The sequence below is a fragment of the Rutidosis leptorrhynchoides genome, chromosome 3 (assembly GCF_046630445.1).
Source record: "Rutidosis leptorrhynchoides isolate AG116_Rl617_1_P2 chromosome 3, CSIRO_AGI_Rlap_v1, whole genome shotgun sequence".
NCBI lineage: Eukaryota > Viridiplantae > Streptophyta > Magnoliopsida > Asterales > Asteraceae > Rutidosis > Rutidosis leptorrhynchoides.
This window is the reverse complement of record NC_092335.1, coordinates 461,159,711-461,179,587: the sequence shown is the minus strand read 5'-3', so window position 1 is coordinate 461,179,587 and position 19,877 is coordinate 461,159,711. Positions and strand designations below refer to the sequence as shown.

The following is a 19,877-nucleotide window of genomic DNA, read 5'->3' as shown; positions in this document are numbered from 1 at the left end:
TCGATAAATAAATAAATAAAACTTGTGTAATATTTCGTCGCATTTTGTAGTAAAAATTAATACTATTTCCTACCCTGCTGCACACATCATAATCCAACCATATAATGTAGTTTTAAGTACTTGTGTCTATTTCGTAAAACATTTATAAAAGCAGCGCATGTATTCTCAGTCCCAAAAATATATATTGCAAAAGCATTTAAAAAGGGAGCAAATGAAACTCACTATACTGTATTTTGTAGTAAAAATACATATGACGACATTGAACAATGCAGGGTTGGCCTCGGATTCACGAACCTATATCAATTTATATATATATATTAAAACATATAATCGTAATCGAATAAGTTTATATATTTATATTATTAATATACTTCTTATATTAATAATCTATTAACTATATTCATTTGTATATTTTTAATACTTAAAATTTATATAAATATTTGTATTCATATATCAGATTTAAAATATAGGTTAAGTCATTTATTTTGAATATTCTATTTTGATGTTTAGAAGTATCATCTCATGTATTAAACTTAATATATATTTATTTTCAATATTTGAAATAAGTACTTTATATTATTAAAAAAATAGATTATCAATGTTAATATATTAAATTAAAATACTTTTGTGTTAGTAATAATATTCATAAAATAATGATATTAGTATTATTATTAATAGTTGTTATAATAATTGTTGTGATAATATAAAAATTCTAATAATAACATTGTTGGTTTTTAATGATAACAAATTAACAATTTTAGTAAGAATGATGATAATGATAGTAATAATAGTAATACTAATACTTATATTAATGAAAATAATAATAACTGTGTTATTTTCATAATAATACTAATAATAATAATCATAATCATAATAATAATAATAATACTTGTATTAATATTAATAATAGTAATAATACTAATAGTACTTAATGATATTATTTAGTAATAACAAAAATGATAATAATATTAATCCCATTCTTTATATTAACCTAATAACAATAATTATTAATAATAATAACAATCACAATAACAATAACAATAACAATAATAATAATAATATTAATAATAATAATAAATATAGTAAATAAGAAAGAGAACTACCTTCAAAACAATGCCCAAAAAAAATAATGCCACAATCTAGACTCGAACCCGCGACCTCTCGAATACCCGCAAACATTCTAAACCGTCACGCTGTTACCATTTTTCTGATAAAGTACTAACCTAAAATAAATATAACCCAGTTTCTGTTTTTCATCTCCTTCCTCACCATAATCGTATCGACCAGTGAACCATTTACTATATTATTAGAACTATAACTTGTCTGTTTTTAAAATCCATAAATGAAACAAAATCTTCATATATGTGGTGTTTTTGATTGACAAAGCAAAAAAAAAAATTAAAAAAATATAAAACAGAAACTACACAGCAGCCTGTGCGAAAGAAAAAAAAATAAAACTCAAAAATTGATTTCGCGTTTAAGGATGTTTTAGAGAAAGATCATAACATAAATTGTGTTACAAATGATTCATATAAACATTATAAATTATCAATTTAACTTCATTTGAAACGGATAATTCGAATTTAATCAAAGAACAAATTTTGACTTTTTGATTTATAAACTTTGACTCAAAAATTACAACTCAACAAAACGAATTGAAACTTAAATTTTTGCAGAAAGTTTGAGTGAATGATTCTTAACAACATTACATTGATAGGTTCTTAAAATTCATTCGAATTGAAGTAAATGCTTTTCACAGTCAAGAACACAATAAACTTGAAATTAAATTTTGAATTTTTGAACATTTTAGATAATAATTACAACATGAAATATGCTCTAAATCGTTCCTAGAAACTTTTTGAATCCTTAATTGATCCAGAAACATCAATATGAATTCGAATTTTAAGATGAACAATTTAGTTGAATTTTTGGAATTAAACTTTGACTTCAAAAATTCGAAATCAAAAGAAGAAATTGGGACTTGAAAACTTACAGAAAGTATAACTAGATCATACCTAACAACTCTGCATTAATAGGCTTTAAAAATTCATTCGAATTTGATATTTTTTTTAAAAAAAAATTACGAACAGGGCAGTGCAGGTATTTTTCTTTGAATTTTTGATTTTTTTCTCTCATTTTTCTCAATGAATTGCAGAAAGAATTTATAGAACAAGTAATTGGATGGATTCTGTATTGAAAATTGATTAATATTTGCAGTGTAGTGATTATTGGTCGACAAGAAACTAATCAGAAATGGCAGAAGAAGAAAAAGATGAAGAAAAAAATAAAATAGATATAATTTTTATATTGAAGTCGTACAAATCATAGATTTTAGTATCAGATATGATCGTGATATATATAACAGAATTTAATCCTATATAATTGCTATTATATATTTAATGTTAATAATAAATAAATATAAATTCCTTAATAATAATAATAATGCAGTTTTTAGAATTATAATTAATAAAAATACTAATAATAATAATAGAAATAATAATAATGATACTAATAATAATGTCATAATAATAACTAAAATCATAATTGTATTACTAATTATAATAATAATATTATTAGTAAAGATAACAAAAATATTAGTAATGATAATAATAATATAACAAATCAAATGTATATAATAATTTTAATAATAAAGAAAGTAATAATAATAAAATAAATAAAATAACTATATTTTAACTTGTAGTTAAATTTAATGTATTTATATTATATATTATTAATCACGTAATATTTAATAATTATATATTATTTAATAATCTATATTGAGTACTAAGTTTTTATAAATTTCAATATACATATAATAGTAATTATGTATAGAATTTATATATATATATATATATATATATATATATATATATATTTATATATTTATATATTTATATATATAAATTCTTTTTAATAACAACTTTATTATATCATATTTAATTTTACTGATTAATTTGTATTTTATTAATTCAGATTATTATATATACACATATATTTATTTTTATATTTATATATATATATATATATATATATATATATATATATATATATATATATATATATATATATACACACACACATTTATTTACAAATAATTTTTCCTAAATCGTCAGGTATGGTCCAATGGATAGTTAAGTGCACGAAATTATATAAAACATCGATAAATACAATAGACTTATATTGAAACAAATACGTTCATGTAAAGTATTATATATCTAATACTTTGTTAACTTGTTCAATTAATATAGCTATATATTATATATACATATCTATACACATAAATGTTCGCGAATCATCGAGCATGGTCAAAGGGTATTTGATTACATGAACACGGTTCAAAGTTTTTGAGATTTCAATATTACAGACTTTGCTTATCGTGTCGGAAACATTAAATCATATAAGAATAAGGTTTAAATTTGGTCGAAAATTTCCGGGTCGTCACAATATATATGTATATATATGGTTTAATACAGAACCAAAAAGCTACAGAACTAACTAATGTGCACATATTTACACTTGTGCACAATGGTGCACATTAAAGAAGTTTTATATTTGTGCACAAAAATACATTTGTGCACAATGGTGTACATTAAAAATTTCTGTATATATATATATATATATATATATATATATATATATATATAATATCCTATGTTGGTGGTGGTGATAAAACTGAAAGTGGTGATTGGTGTGGTTGTGGTGATGATGCGGTTTGTGATAAAGTTAGCGATGGTGGTATAGACTGTTGGTTGTGATGGTGGTATAGATTGTTGGTGGTGATGAACAATGTTGGTGCTTCGTGTGGTGAAATAGACTGTTGGTAGTGACGGTGGTATAAACTGTTGGTGGTGACGATGTGGTTGGTGTTGATGGACATTGGTGGTGATGTTGGTGGTAATGAACGATGGTGAATATATGCAGGTTTAACAGTGAAACCCGTGAAGTGTAAGATGGTAAGTGATTGGTGATATTGAAGGTGGTAAGTGTTGAATGGTAATGAGTGATTGGTGATGTTGAAGGTGGTGGTATATATGCATGTTAGATAGTGAATCCCGTGAAAAAGACGGACCCCATGTGCAAACTTTAAAATTCAAAATCTATCATAAAATCTTATCCTATCCTGATAAGATTTCTGATAGTCAGGTGAGCCTTGCAAATCGTTTATTAACGTCATATGACTCATAAAACACGGTCACACGCAACTCACAAGAGTAAAGTGCGACCCTGTGACTCGTGTTCTCTCGGTCATCAGTCTAACTCTGCGTTCGCAACTTGAATTTTCTCGGCCCATCACCGAGCATGGCGAGTTGTAGGCTCGCATGGTGACCTTACGACTTGCAAGGTTATTTAAAGGAAAAACATGTTGAGGACGAATCTTTATAGTTTATTGGTTAAATGGTCATTTTGATCTATGGCCCTTGATATATCCTTAAAATAACTATAATCAATAACAATAATGAATGCATTTAACCTCATTTTATTAGCACAAAGAATCTGATTAAAAATAATAAAAATATGTTCCATCTCTATCTCTATATCTCTGTATTATATTATATTATTATTATTATTTATTTATTATTTTATTATACACATACTAAAAGGGGTGAGTGTGGATGTCGTTGCAGGAAAAAAAAAAAAAAAAAAGGGCCGTTTCATTACTTGCGTTTACACCTTGCCCCCAAAGATTTCAACAAAATACAAATTTTTAGGGTTTAAAATGTAATTTTTTTTTATTTAATTCAAAAAACAAAACTCACCATTAACTTCAACATGTCTTTTCTTCCTATTCTACGCGAGTTAATTTACACCGCTACCACCATTAAACTTGAAATAAATTTTCGAACAAAACGAGACTAAGTACGTTCGAAACGGACAATTTTTCAAAAACAGTACGCGCACCTACATCTAAAACGGGTCTTATCTTCCAACTCGACGTGAGTTAATTTTCACCGCTACCATCATCAAACTTCAAATAATTTTTCGAACAAAACGAGACTAACTACGTTCGAAATTGACAATTTTTTAAAAACTTTACGCGCACCTATATCTAAAACGGGTATAAACATATGGGTCATTTTCCCTTCGGTACATCCACAACGATACGTTAAATATGAATATCCAGGTCGAAAGTTCTCATCGCATCCCACAGGCCGAACCGGGCTAGTTCTAATGATTCGTATCCTATGCTATGATTATTTACAGTAGAAATACAATTACAAAATCATCGTCATATACAAATACAAATACTACAAACCAAAGAATCCATTCATTCAATTCTGTACAGTGAGGTTCTTTCTTCCTTACCGCCTACCCCCACCCAACCCCCACCCCCTTTGTCATTTTAAACATCTAAAAGGGGGTCCAATTAGGGGGACACAGTTCGAGAATTCATCACCCAATTTCCCTAATTCACAAATACCCCTTTTTTCCTCGTCTCTCTGTAACTTACAGTTCAAATCAAGATTGCTGTAAAGTAAGTATATCTCTATGTATTGTATGTATGTATACATGATATGATTGTACAGAACTTTAACAGTCACGGGCTTGTGTTTTTATAGGTGTTGAGTGACAAAAGCTTGAATCTTTGATGGATAATAGACTACCACATGGAAGTTACTTTCAGTACTCTCCTACTGGTGTTCATGGTTCACATCATAGGTCTTCTTCACCTTCAGATCTTGAAAGGTTGCATCTTTTTAATCTTGATAACTTTGGATCTTGGGTTGTTGTTGTTTTGTGAATTTGTTGATATTTACATATTAACTAATAGACAAAAGTTATGAAGTTATGAATCGTACTAGTGTCATTTCCGACTTTTCACTTTTTTATTTTTTATTTTTTTATTTTAACTAAATTTCATTTTACCAACAAAGGCCCCACACTTATTTGAAAAATTCAAATCGACCCCCCAAACAGGGGTTAAAGTGTCAAATAAACATTTTTATAAAAAAATCTTAAATAAACTCCACCCAAATATTCAACGGGTCATATCTTCTCGCTCGCAACGAGTTAAATTTTTCCGACACCATCGTTAAACTCGAAATAATTTTAGGAACACAATGTCACTAGCTATACGCAAAACGGACGCTTTTTAAAAAACGCTAAATATTTGGGGTACTTTTCATACACGTTGATTTTGCGTTAAATTTTTAAAAGTCGACAATTCCATAGCGAAACGCGGAGATGCACATATATTGTTAATTTAAAATAACATTTAAATCTCTCACGGGTTATACCTTTTAGTTCGACTCGAGTTGTGCTTCAACGACATCATCGTTAGCCATAAAATAATTTTACTAAACGCAATAAAATACATTAAAAATAGAACCCCCGGCGCGAAGCGAGGGTTCAATAACTAGTTAGTACTATTTAGGGATCTAGTGTTAGTTAGTAAGCTACTATAGTAGTTAGTTAAACTGCTGATTCTGATGTGGGTATAGTTTGTTTACAGTTTCAGATGTTGTGTTATCTTACAAGCAGTGAAAATATGGATAATTTGTTTGCCATTTTCATTTTTTTTATCTTTCTGTTTTTTAGAATTTTGAGGTTAAGAAATGCATTAATGGATGATTAACAATATTGTGGTTGCTCTTTCAGTGTTGTTACCTTGATAATTGATAAAGGGAAAAATAACTACCTAAGTTAGGGTTACAAATATATTTCTATATGATAATAAAGCTGTCTATTCATGATGTACAAAAGTCTTAAAATGACATTATTGGTGGATTGAATATGACATTTGTCATCATCAATCAATATGTAATTTAATTGAGTAAAATAATCATTCGCTTAATCATTCTTATCTTGTTCAGACTTTTACATCCTTCCATTTTCATTAGTTGGAATTTTGTTTTTAATGTTGTTATCAACTATGAATGGAAAGAAGATTAACTCTTGAATGGTAAAAAAAAGGTTACAAATTTGGATTAACTGTAAATCTGTCAACACTTTGATAGATAAACTATTTTCATTATATTATTGTAACATCTTCATTTAGTTGCTCCAATATGAAAATGTGATTCCGGGTACCATTTACTTGACTCGATGAGAAATAAAGATGAACTACAAATAGAAATATAAAATAGTAGTATAATAAAACAAATCCTTGTCCGTTTCATTCTAATTTCTCTGTTCTGATTTTATTTGTAACAAACAGATATTTGGCGGAATTGTTTGGAGAACGACAAAAGTTGGCACCATTTATGCAAGCTATACCAATATGCAGCAGGCTCCTAAATCAAGGTTCATTTAGTCATTCTTATTTTGGTTAGGTAACTACAGTTGTAGACACAGCAAAAAAAAATTGTTTTCTTTGTGCAGAGATAGTTGGTTCTTGTGTATGTTATTCGTGACAAGTTAAAATCAGAAGTTTTGTATTTCTATTATTGTTAGATTTAGAATGCCAAGCTTTGTTGAAATTTGATCTGTAATAATAAAAGTTTATAATTTGAAGTGATTTTATGGCTGTAGAAGGTAGTGTTTGGAGTAGCTTTTGTTAAATGACGTTGTAATGATCATATGCTTGAGTTATTTGCACATTTGATTATTATAGGCTCTTTTTATTGAAGTAACCATCACTAAGAGTCCAGTGGTTGGGTTGGGGCCTGAGCCTCGTGTCAGGCTCAAATCTTGTGGTGGCTAGGGAAGGTTTTGGAAATGGTCACGGATTAATCCGGTTAGGCTGCGTACATCAGAGTAAAGATACTCCCCCTCCCCTATAACATGAACAGAGAAAACCTCGTCACTTTTTATTTGTTAAAGGTAACCAGAATATACATTGATCCTTTTATAGAGTTCTTTATCATGGAACGCGTCTGTTATATTGTTTAGTTATGAAAATACTTCATTACCTATATTACTAATTAACCTCAAATTACGCAAATCTAATAGTAGCATAAGTGGGTCTTTTGATAATACACCTTGATAATTACTTGGTCAAGTAATCATTTTTGGGATACTTCATACTTATTAGTTTCGTTTATTTTTCGTCTTTAATCTTTATTTATGCAGAGATCATGAAGACGTCAGGAATGGTTTCCAATCATAATTTTGTGGATCATGAAAGATTGTTGCGGGAAAGGTCATATCGATCATTTGGTCAAAAACCAAATGTGGGTCCAATGGACGTCGAGAGATTTCCCTCAATGCAACAAGAGGTATTAATACACAATATAACTTTTCTGAAGGCTTTTTGTGGGTCCCTTAGGCTTGCTTTTAAAGTTTGCTATTTTACTGGGCTAACAGCTAACCAAACCTTGCTGATATCCCCTTTAATTGTGGTCTTGTATTGCATTTTTGAAGGAACCAATTATTTAGTTATTGATAATGATATTGTTTCAGGATAGTCGGCTTCTTCAAAGAATGGCGTCGTTTCAAGCTTCTGCGATGGGTTGGCCTGCAGCACCAGGAATGGCAACCCCTACGATTGTAAAAAAAGTGATAAGACTTGATGTTCCGGTCGAGAAATTCCCAAATGTGAGTAAAACATGTATGGCACATACATTGTGTATTTACATTTTCATTTCGTTATTATTATTTTATTTTAAATTTACTTCTGTGTTACCTATACATTTATTCTATTGTTCTGACCTGGATGCGTGGCAGTATAACTTTGTGGGTCGAATTCTGGGCCCACGTGGAAATTCCCTGAAAAGGATAGAAGCCATGACAGAGTGTAGAATATTTATCAGAGGCCAAGGCTCCGTCAAGGATTCTGTTAAGGTATATTATACACGTTAAATCTATTATATGCACGTTAAATCTTGTAAGTTTTTATATACAACTAGTGGGCCAAATATGGTCACAAATTGATCACTAATAGTCTAATCTGTTAAGTATATTTGTTTTGGTAGGTGTTACGCATTGAATCTAACATTTGACCAAATTTCAACTCATTTGACATATATTTATGTATTAATGTCTTAAATAATCATATGAATGTATGAAACACTGAATCGGAATGCCTTGCTAATAAGATGTCGATAAACAGATACACATTTAAAAACTATTATAAACAATCTGTTATATAGTAACTCATTGTCTGATTCTGATTATTCGTTATCGTATCATCACTTTGAAAACACACATGACACATCTAAATATTCGTAACATATTGCATATTTGCATGCATGATGTTTATATTTCTCTAATGCTTATGCTTGTTAAATCCCATCTCTTTTGGTTTGGAATTAGCAAGAAAAGTTAAAAGATAAACCAGGATATGAACACCTCAATGACCCACTTCACCTGCTGCTTGAAGCCGAATTTCCTGAAGATATAATAGACTCACGCTTGGATCATGCCGTGGCACTACTAGAAAACCTCCTAAAGCCAGTGGTACATAATACCCTCACATGACTTTTGCTTTATTTACATCGTCTTTGTTCTATAGGTAGCAAAATGGGCGGGTTTGTAATGAGTCTAAAGTTCTTGATCATTTTACAAATAGTTATCGTGTCAAAATAACCATCACAAGATGGTCTAGTGGTTGAATTCCTCATATCCTCACTAAAGGGTCTCGGGTTCAAACCTCACTAAAGGTCTGAAATGGTCACGTGATAACCCGGTTATGCAGCTTACATTTGAGTACAAAAAGCCACCCTCTCCGGGTAACCTGAACTTTCCATCGTTTTAGTTATCGTATGTACTAATGATAAAGTTTGGTACTTTTGTCCACGTTCGACCCGTTTGATCTCTTAGAGATGAAAAGAGCAAATAAATTGATTTATAAGTAAATGGGTTCAGATTGTTATGAATACTTTGATCTCTAACTCTTTTATTATTACTAGGACGAGTCAATGGATACTTATAAAAAGCATCAACTAAGAGAACTGGCTATGTTGAACGGTACATTAAGAGAGGAAAGTCCTAGCATGAGTCCAAGTATGAGCCCAAGCATGTCTCCGTTTAACAGCAACGGGATGAAACGAGCCAAAACCGGAAAATGATGGGGCCCACTGACAAGCCCAGACACAGGATACAGTTCTACATAGATGCTCACTACTAGCATCAACCGAAGGCGGGGCCGCCCATGAGTGTATTGCCAGGATACTTGAATGCATGGTCAAGAGAAGAAGGTTTGCTCATGTGGCATAGTCACCAAACTGCTATTGTAATTGTAACTTAGGTTTAACAGAATTCTGTTTATCTACTCTTTCTTATGTGGTTGGTTTTGATGTTTACTACTTCAGTTTGCCTAGTTTTGTTTCCAGGTTTGATGTGAAATAAGCACTGATTGTATTGCAACAGTCTAGCTTATAATAATAACCCAATGATCCTAGGAGAGATCGGACATTGTATAGTGATAGTTTGATTGGTTGTATCAAGTAACAAGCTGCCTTTTCTTGGAGCTTTATTGTTTGTTGTTGTGTTTGTAACAACTAACAAAATGATGGTTTCTCATAAACAATAACCAGAAGTGGCAAAACGCATGGGTTGGGTTAAAATGGCTTGGTTTCCTTAAATGTTTAGTATATTTTTGAAAGTTTTATGTATTTTAAATACACTTCTGACCCTGTTTGACCCGTTAAATCCATCAACAATGTGCATCAGCCTTTGACTTGCAACTTTTGAAGGCTTTGAACATAATGCATCAGTTTTACAGTTTTGAGTTCACCTGCGGTTCGTCCCAAGGTGAATTTTGAATCTTCATTGGTTCGGGTGAGTTTCAAATCTTCTCCGGTTCGTTTCTAGAAGATCATTACAAAATACTCAGGGCGAACTGATCTTTCGGAGAAAGTGATTGTACTAATCAAAACGAATGCGAAATAGGAACATATGGGACACTTGTAAGACTTTGTTCGATACCTGAACGGCCAAAGTTTCAAGATTCGGTTGCTAAAGCAGATTTCATACATGTTCGCAAAGCATGCAACTATAATGTTGCAAATCACATATTCACATCGATGTGTTCTATGTACAAATGTACATATACAAATACAAAAAACACATAATAAGAAAAGTATTATTGCCTCAATATCGCACATATACAAAAAATTGCTCATTGTGTTACTTGAAAGTAGAAATTTGATCTAATACTAGTCATTTTCCCATTTATTTTTCACGCCCCCAAAAATAAAAGATTCAAGATTCTTATAACAAATAGGAACAAATAAAGAACCAATTTAAAAAAAATTCAAATATGGTGGTTCAAAATCTTAAAGGGCAAAAAGGTTTGTTTGGGTCATCTCTATGACTAGGAATCCTAAAATGCCTTAACCTCCCCTCTTGTTTCTTCATATAACCTTCACACAAAAATGCTTTTGAAAACTTATCTTCAACAACTCTATTCACATCATGCACAAATACATCAGTCTCTCCTTCTTCCCTATTCCTAGCCATCATGCCCGCCGTATAAATGGCACTCATCCGGCCCGGTGCCTCATCATAATACCCTGTGGGTGCATCCACCATAATTAAATCCCATGTCGTTTCATAAACTTCACTAGGTAAACCTTTTAGTGCTAATTGACACATTGAGTGTCGAGTTTCACCAATTGAAGTACATTCTGACCCTTTTCCTGCTTCCATAAGAATATCGGCTTGGTTGACTTTACTATCGTAAGTCACGTGGTATGATTCTAGCATTGGGAACCTTTTCTTGATTTGCTCGATCCACGCTTCGTCTTCTTCTAGGAAAACGGTAAGCCCGTTAAAGTTTAGAGTACTCCACATTAAACTATCGTGGCCTAATCCGAAAACTAGAAAGTTGCAGGGAGATTTCTTGTCTAGAATCTTTTTAGTAACCGATACTTCTTTGCTAGTTTGTTGTGGCGTAATGGTAGACGTCGAGTAGTGGACTAGTGCTTGCGCTAACGAAGGCGGGATTTTAGTGCACGTTGGTGAGCATTTTGTCGGTTTTTGAATGTTTTTAAACGATTCTGAAATCGATGATGAAACTCGGTCGTTGGAAGACGAAAACGCTGACCTGAATACGAAGAGGAGAAAGAAGACGACAATGATGCCGATGACAATTTGCTTAGTGTTGACCGGATATTGTGTTCTAGGCCTCATCGTTCTACAATTGTAACCGAATTTTGTATGTATTTGAGTATTTGACTATGAGGTTTCATGCAAGTGTGTGTATATATAAACTTATAAAGCAAGGACATAGGTATAATGATGCTTAGAGGTAAAGTGATTATATATTAAAAATTCTATGATGAAGACATGAAACCTAGAAGGATTCTAAGTGAAGCAACAAAAGGGTTGTTGCTAAGTTTGGTGGATTTTTTTGTCATTGACTTGTAAATTTATTAAAGCCATTTTAATAATTTTGAGTTTAAAGTCAGTTAAAATTAGTAAACTTAGCTAATCAAGTTCAACTAATCATGTCAGATTGTTGCATTGTTAACAAGTAAAGGAAAAGCAAGGCTGGGCCTTGTTGCAACTTTTATCATATAACAGGTACATTCTATGTTGTTTACTACGGATTAAAATATTTTTTTTGTTGGGAAATATGTTTTGGCTCACCCTAAGTTGATCTGACTTTTCTACAGTTACCTTCTTTTTCACCAACCCAATTTACAACATGCTTTACTGTTATCATAGTAGGATCGTATTATCAAACATGATCACAAAGACTAAATTATTTCGATAATAATCTTCTTAAATAAAATGATTTTGAGCCAACAAACCATTGATTCAATGGCATCCCCACCACCTTGTGTTGGGGCTGAGAGTTAGGTCATGGGTTCGAGACTCGGTCTGCTCATCCTATTAATTAATCTGCCTGAAATATGGATATCCAGATTGACCCCGGGGGGGTTTTCTCCCGGATCCATTCAGGATTCAAACCCGGTCCGCCTGCCCTTCGAGATGGTTAAAGGATCGGGTTCCTGTAATGCGATTCGGGTTTCCTCCCGAACGCGTGTGTGTGCACAAATGATGAGTGTCGTTGAAACAAATGATACACTGATGCAAGCTTGCTCTTCAAAAAATAAAATAAAATGATTTTGAAGGCTGGATGCATTAAAAGAAATGGTAACATTGCAACTGTTACCAAAGCAGGGGCGGAAGTAGCTAGTAACAAGTGGGGTCAGTTGACCCCAGTGTCTAGATATTTTTTTTACTGTTATTTATATGTTTTAGATCTTATATTTGAAGCTCAAGAAAAAAAAAATTTACCCTAGTGTCCCTACCCAAAAGCAAGAATGTAATGAAGAAATCTCATGAATACTTCCTACTTGAATTAATATAGTGAAGGAAAAGTAGCAAAAATCCGTTTAGTGTCGATGTGAGACCTTTATTATTTTTCAAGTTTTCTAATTTTATCTCAAATTCATATTCATATGATGTGAAAAACAAATCAAAATAAGTTATACGTATATAGCTTCTTGTAAAATATGTTACATGTCCTTGTTACGTCATTTAAATTTTATCGAAACTTTAACCAATGTCTCAATGCATGATATTCATTCTTGACTCAAACCCATTTAGTTGAAGTGTTAATAACGATTAGACTTTTACAACCTCTTATTTGATATATACTTTGTGGTGTGGATTTTAGTCGTTCCCTCATAACCAAAATAACATTCCACACCAATTTTACAAAACACCCCCCTCAACTATCATTCAACTTACAATTTTAGGGGTATAAACCGCCAATTCATTATTCTATTAAAAAAATCTTAACCAAACTTCACCAAAAATTTTATCAGGCCGTATCTTCCCGCTCGCCAAGCGTTAAATTTTTCCGGCACCACCGTTCAACTCGGGATAACTTTACGAACACAACACAACTATACGCGAAACGGCCATTTTTAAAAAAAATGTTAAACACACCGACATCTAAAACGTGGCTTAATACATGGCCGTTTTCGCCTCTGTAAATACATTACGCTACATTAACTATGAATATGCAATCCGGAAGGTCCCGTCGCAACGCGCGGGCGATTCCGGATCTCGTTAATCTAATATATGACATAAAATATGTTGTTATGAGTATTCATCATCTTTGTAAGAAAATATAACTAAAATATTCAAATTGAACGACTTTGAAAGCTTCGATGTATATGTACTTCATATCTAACAAGTTTTTGTTCTTAACAATTAGCAATAGTTTTATGGGTCTGATGTAATCCGACCCGTTTGGCCTCATGTCATAAAATTGTAGCGATCGACGAATTATTGCCCCCGTGATAATATCTTCAGGTTCCGCCACTGTACCAAAGCGCTATTGGCTCCATATCAACAACACATCAGCATTATAACACGGTCAAAGTTACCATTACCATATGATAATTATTTTGACCGATAAAGTTAGCATTTTTGAAATTCTGAGAAGTGTTAGTGAAAAAAGTCGAGTTGATACCGAGTTAGGGTTGTAGACAAGCATCAGCCCCGAAAGTATGACACCATTTAATATATTCGTATGAATGTTTAAAGACAAATTCACAACTAAAATGATCGAAAATGTCACATCTATCAAAATAAATCTGGCTGTACGTGTTCTCATTTTGGCGTTTAGTTTCGCCAACTAACCAACAAAACAAATTACATGAATTGTTGCATTAATGGATCAGTTTACCAAAAGCAGAACTGACCAGCAAAGTTTTTCCTAAATATTCTTTAGACCTTTTACATTAGATTATGCAAAATCCCCTGTACAATTGAAAAACAAACCCCCCGTTTTCCGTTATAAAACTAACTTGACGTTCGAAATCTGAGTTCACATAATGCGTTTTTTTATCTAAGTTTACTCCCGTACTGCAGTAATGATTCCCTTTGACCGTTATCAGCGTTGTCCTTTTTGGTCTTGGTTTTGTCAAGACGAGCTTTGCGTACAGCATGTTGAATCTGTCTTTCATGCTCTTTAAGGATTTCATCCATATTGCCACCTGGCATTACTAATGGTCCCGAGTAGTGGATCCGGTTTTTCTTTGGAGCATAACCCTGTAATCAGAATACATACGATAAACTACATCATTAACATGAAAATGATTTTGTTATACCTGTACTTTTGCTGCTTATAGTTGCATTAAGCAAATATTTAACTCTACGATTTTATTTTCTAAGATAAGTAGACAAAAATACTAAAATAGTCCTTGTGGTTTACCCTCATGTGCATGGCACATGCCAAAATTTAACGAAATTTTTAACGATCGTTGACTATATAAGCAAGATTTCCATACCACATGGACCAAACCAGCAATTTTGAACAAACTACAGGGACTATTTTAGTAATTTTGTCAAAAAGTTATTTCCTTCAAACGGTTCCTAAAACTATTATCGAGAATGAAATAAGGTGGCTAAAGTGTTGATTTGAATACCTTTAAACGTGCATGTTCATGTTTCTTGTAAGAACAATTCGGGTCGTCTAACGTATGATGAGATGATTCGGCATCATTTAGTTGGTGATACTTTCCGTTTGGACGATCTTCAGGCCAATGTGAACTTGTACCTTTGTTATGGTCCAATCGTGAACTACCATGCCAAGCTAACGAATTCGAGAACTTGGATAACTGGGCCCCACGATGTTTATGATGTTGGGAAGATGAATCTTGACCCATTTGATGATCATCTACTGGTTTTAATCGACCGTTAAAGCTACCGTATTCTAATGATCCTCTTGAAGGTCCGATAGGGAACCCGGAACCACCATCTTCTTCATGATTGAATTTCTCACTATTACTTTTAGTGTTTTGTTTCTCTAATCGTTTCTGAAACACATAAAAGAAAATCATCAAATTAAACCCTTTAAAGGGTTTTATCTTCAAATATTAGATTGCTATTGTAAAACCATAGCCTTTCTAATCCAAATTAAACATTAACTATCTATTAATATATGAAAAAAAGGGATAAAAGATTGAGTACTTTTATGGAGGCATGCAATTCTGCATTAGCGTCAGGGTCGGGCTGAGCTCTAGATTGTTTTGTACCGTTTCTCAACGGTTCAACTACACGTGGTTTCCCGCTACTCGCTTTATTCCTACCATCACCAAAGAAGGAAAAAAGTTCAATATAACAAATGGGCAACAACAGTCTTTTCAGGTCACAGAATACATACATCAGCAAATAAAATTAATTATAATATTTGTATATGCAAGCAATTTTAGATACATTGACATGTATAGCCTACATAATGGTGTTTGCATTTTCATTTATAGCCTATTATTTAATTCAATATATAACCATCATAGGATAGACTAGTGGTTGCGTCTTGATATCCTCACAACAGGTCTCATGTTGATACCTCACTTGTAGCAATAGTGGTTAATACTAACATATATAGACTCTTATTAAAATAATCTATTAATCTATTATTTAGGTGTCAAATAAATCAGTTTGATACAACAGAAACAATATTGATAAAATGAACCTTCACCTCATGTTTTTTTTTTTTTTTTGAACGGCAACATTTATTCAAATATAAAGCCTCTCTGGTAAGCTACTAGAAGAGGGAGCAAAAGAAAGGCATCTCGTATTCCCCAAAAAAAAGGTCATTTCATCAATTAATCCCTAGAAAATCGTACGTTGCCATATACTCATCATATCTGACTATTACAACCTCAAACAACAGAATACTAGAATCACATCCAAACAGTACATTCTACAATTTGTTTTTACTACTCCTAAATATCTCATTCCGATCATCTAACCATCACAGATTCACTTCTAAAACAGACATCCAAACAACCCCATAAGATGATTGATAATTCATTATTGCTAGTTATGTAAAAGATTAATATCAAGAAAATGTACCTTCTTGTTTCATCATCCCGCAATTTGGCATCATACTCCTTACTTGGTGGGTACTTGGGCAAACTTGAAGGATGGCAAGGAAGGGGCTTTGTTGTGAAGAACTGTATTCAACAATTGAACTGTAAGTAGATCGCCAGCAAGTAAACATGATAATTTTAGCCCATGAAATTCTGAACGGGTTGATCCACATTATGCTTTATAACTAACTAATGGGACAAACGGGTAATAATTCAAAAGTATAAATGGGTAAAAATTGAAAAATATAAACGAGGTTTTCCCTGTTCAGGTATAAGGCGAGTATTTTTACTCAAATGTACACAGCGTAACCAGGTTATCCCGTAGCCGATTCCAGCGCTTTCCGTGACCACCTCAATATATCTGCTAGTGAGGTTTGAACCTGAGACCTCTTGTGAAGATATTAGAACCCCTAGGCTATCTTGTGATGGTTTTAAATTCAAAAGTATATAAATAGCTAAAAAGGTTTCAATTATCATATAAGTCATATCATTGGTAATAATATTTAGCACACAGATTGTGTAAAAAATTAAGAACTGTCCAGAAGAGTTATTGATCACCAGAAAGGGACCTTACTTATTTTAATCTGTTACCCACCATACCCAGCTTCCCAACCCGCCCATATTGGCATCAAGTCAAGGGTACCTCACTCTGCAGTGCAGAAGAACAAGATCCCCGGTTGTCAGGTTCAACCGCCAGGAGAGAATCCAAAAGTGCTAATGCTGATGGCGGAAAAACATTATACGTATCGGCCAAACACCGTTTATACGGCTGTTGAGGTTTAAATATCGTAGCATGTGGCAACCTTGATTTTCTCCAATACTCTTCAGATGGTGAACCACAAAGTTTAAAAATTTTATGTAGTTGTTCCACCTATGACAAAATATATAATATAAATAACCAAATCAATACAGAAATTTTAATATCTCAGATCAAAACATACAATTTATTACAAATTTGTAATTGTAAATTACCTCTGTTCTTCCGGGCATTATAGGCTTACCGGCAAAAAGTTCTGCAAGAATGCAACCCGCACTCCACAAGTCAACAGCTACACCGTAATTAGTATCGCCTAATAGAAGCTCGGGAGGCCGATACCACAACGTAACAACTCGACTCGTTAAAGGTTGCCTCTGATTGCTACTAAATATAGTCGCCAGCCCAAAATCGCCAATTTTTAGATTCCCGTTGTTGTCAATAAGAAGATTTGATCCCTTTATGTCACGATGCAGGACTCCACGTTTGTGGCAATGTTCTAACCCACAAAATAATTGTTGCATATAACATTTGATCTACATGTCAAATACATAAAACTTTATTACAAGGTATATAATTATAGATATATGTACAAAATAATTGCAAAATATGATCATATGTACCTGAGATTCGGTAAACTTAATCATAGGGGATGATGCAAGTCCGGTAAGATCATGTTCCATGTACTCAAATACAAGATACAAGTTTCCCGAAACCCTAGATGTTAATAGACCTTCAAGTTTCATAACATTTGGATGGTCTAGCCTACGAAGAACAATAATCTCTCGTGCCATAAAACGAACACTTTCGGGATCCATTTTAGCAAACCGTACTTTCTTTAACGCTACAATCTTTCCAGTTTCAAGGTCACGAGCTCTATAAACGCTACTGTAAGTCCCCTCTCCGATCTGCATTAAATTCCAAAAGGTAATTCACGCTTTTATCCCAGCTTAAAACACATTAGAAAGCATATATCTACGGATTAATAGTTATATGAGCAGTGTTTGATTTTGGGCTTTACGATTATCTTAAGTGACAATTATCTGTTTTAACTTTAAGGGTATGTTGTTCACAAACAGGCCATTTGTATATAATAGTTCCTTATATAAATAATGACATTTCATAGCGAAATTATAAACTATAATTAGATACAAAACCACATTATATCAATACTATCCTAACATAGTATAATGCATAACAAACAAAATTCTGATTAAGGTTTAAGCAGACCTTGTCCAATTTCTCGAACGAATCAGCCGTTCGGGGCAACCATCCTTTAATAGCTTCCCCTGCAACAGCGGTCAACCAAGCGGGCCAACCGGCAACCGCTTGTGCACCATCAACTCCATTTGCAGTACTAAAAACTCTACAAATTTCAGGCTGCTGAACCACCACCCCGGTCCCTTGGGTCTCGATCTTAACGGGTTTTTGAACCACTTGCACAAGTGGTTGCCCAACAGGTTGCTCATAAACCACAACATTGTTCCTATCACTATTATCCCACAATGTTTGTACTGAATTTGCTGCTGCATTTTCTATATTATTATTATTATTGCTATTACTATCTGAAATAAGCCTAGTAGTAGCATCATTGCCACTAGTATCAACCTCAACTGCAACCTCATCTCTTCTAGAAGAGCCAAGGAACCGTTTCGATGATCGTTTCGATTCCTTTTCTACATACTCATTTGTCGAAATCCCTTTCGAGCAAATGCACCCCATAACTGTCACAATTCACTCTAAATCCTCAAATTTTTCAGACCTTCATTTGAATACCTAATTACCTATAATTCAAAACATTGTTGAAATCCTAAAATCCCAAGTTCCTAATTGCATTTACAACTTTTGAAATTACCTAAAAGCCCTAAATTAGAAACAGGGATGATATATACGATCCAGAGATGAATCAAGATCCCAAATTGGGGTTGGTATTTGAAAACCAAATTGGGGTTAATTGAGATCAGAAACAGGAAAAATGAGAGTCCCAGATCGAAAAAATCAAAACTTGATGAAATTTGATAGAGAATTATGGGGAAATTGGAGAATGTTGCAAAGTCAATGGGTCAAAACTGAATAAACTTGCAGGGAAAGGTTTTATTTTATGAAATTTTATTTATTATTTTTTATACTTTCATGTTTCATTTTATGAGATGAGATGAAAATGAAATGGGGTGTGCAAACAGAGTAAATTTCGGATCGACGTGGGAATTGGAACGAGTCTAAAATGGAATTGTTTTAACTGATGGAGAGGAAGGTGATTTGTGGAGTAAATCTGTTTTTTCTTTTGTTTTTTTATACAAAGGAAAAAAAAGTGATAATAATAATAATGTTATAATTCAGTAGGCTTATAACTACCTTTAGTGGTTTGATTCTTGATGTTATAATTCAGTAGGCTTATAACTACC

The 19,877-nt window shown here is 32.6% G+C and overlaps 3 protein-coding genes across 3 annotated transcripts; 1 reads left to right on the top strand and 2 right to left on the bottom strand.

The window, feature by feature from the left end:
* The first annotated feature begins 5,233 nt into the window (after positions 1 to 5,233).
* Positions 5,234 to 10,306, top strand: LOC139898036 (KH domain-containing protein At1g09660/At1g09670-like). Its single transcript, XM_071880743.1, has 8 exons — positions 5,234 to 5,473; positions 5,559 to 5,685; positions 7,157 to 7,242; positions 8,011 to 8,156; positions 8,341 to 8,475; positions 8,605 to 8,721; positions 9,193 to 9,336; positions 9,789 to 10,306. The coding sequence occupies exons 2-8, from the start codon at positions 5,588 to 5,590 to the stop codon at positions 9,945 to 9,947; spliced, it is 885 nt and encodes a 294-aa protein (XP_071736844.1). The 5' UTR covers positions 5,234 to 5,473; positions 5,559 to 5,587; the 3' UTR covers positions 9,948 to 10,306.
* A 737-nt stretch (positions 10,307 to 11,043) lies between these two features.
* Positions 11,044 to 12,032, bottom strand: LOC139898035 (glucuronoxylan 4-O-methyltransferase 1). The gene has a single exon (XM_071880742.1). The coding sequence runs from the start codon at positions 12,010 to 12,012 to the stop codon at positions 11,149 to 11,151; it is 864 nt and encodes a 287-aa protein (XP_071736843.1). The 5' UTR covers positions 12,013 to 12,032; the 3' UTR covers positions 11,044 to 11,148.
* A 2,355-nt stretch (positions 12,033 to 14,387) lies between these two features.
* On the bottom strand, positions 14,388 to 19,470 carry LOC139898034 (probable serine/threonine-protein kinase At1g54610). The gene is made up of 8 exons (XM_071880741.1): positions 18,703 to 19,470; positions 18,096 to 18,380; positions 17,691 to 18,008; positions 17,362 to 17,589; positions 16,702 to 16,802; positions 15,814 to 15,928; positions 15,270 to 15,659; positions 14,388 to 14,892 (listed from the first exon to the last, which is right to left on the bottom strand). Exons 1-8 carry the CDS (start codon positions 19,192 to 19,194, stop codon positions 14,686 to 14,688), a joined length of 2,136 nt encoding a protein of 711 aa, XP_071736842.1. The 5' UTR covers positions 19,195 to 19,470; the 3' UTR covers positions 14,388 to 14,685.
* Positions 19,471 to 19,877: the final 407 nt, after the last annotated feature.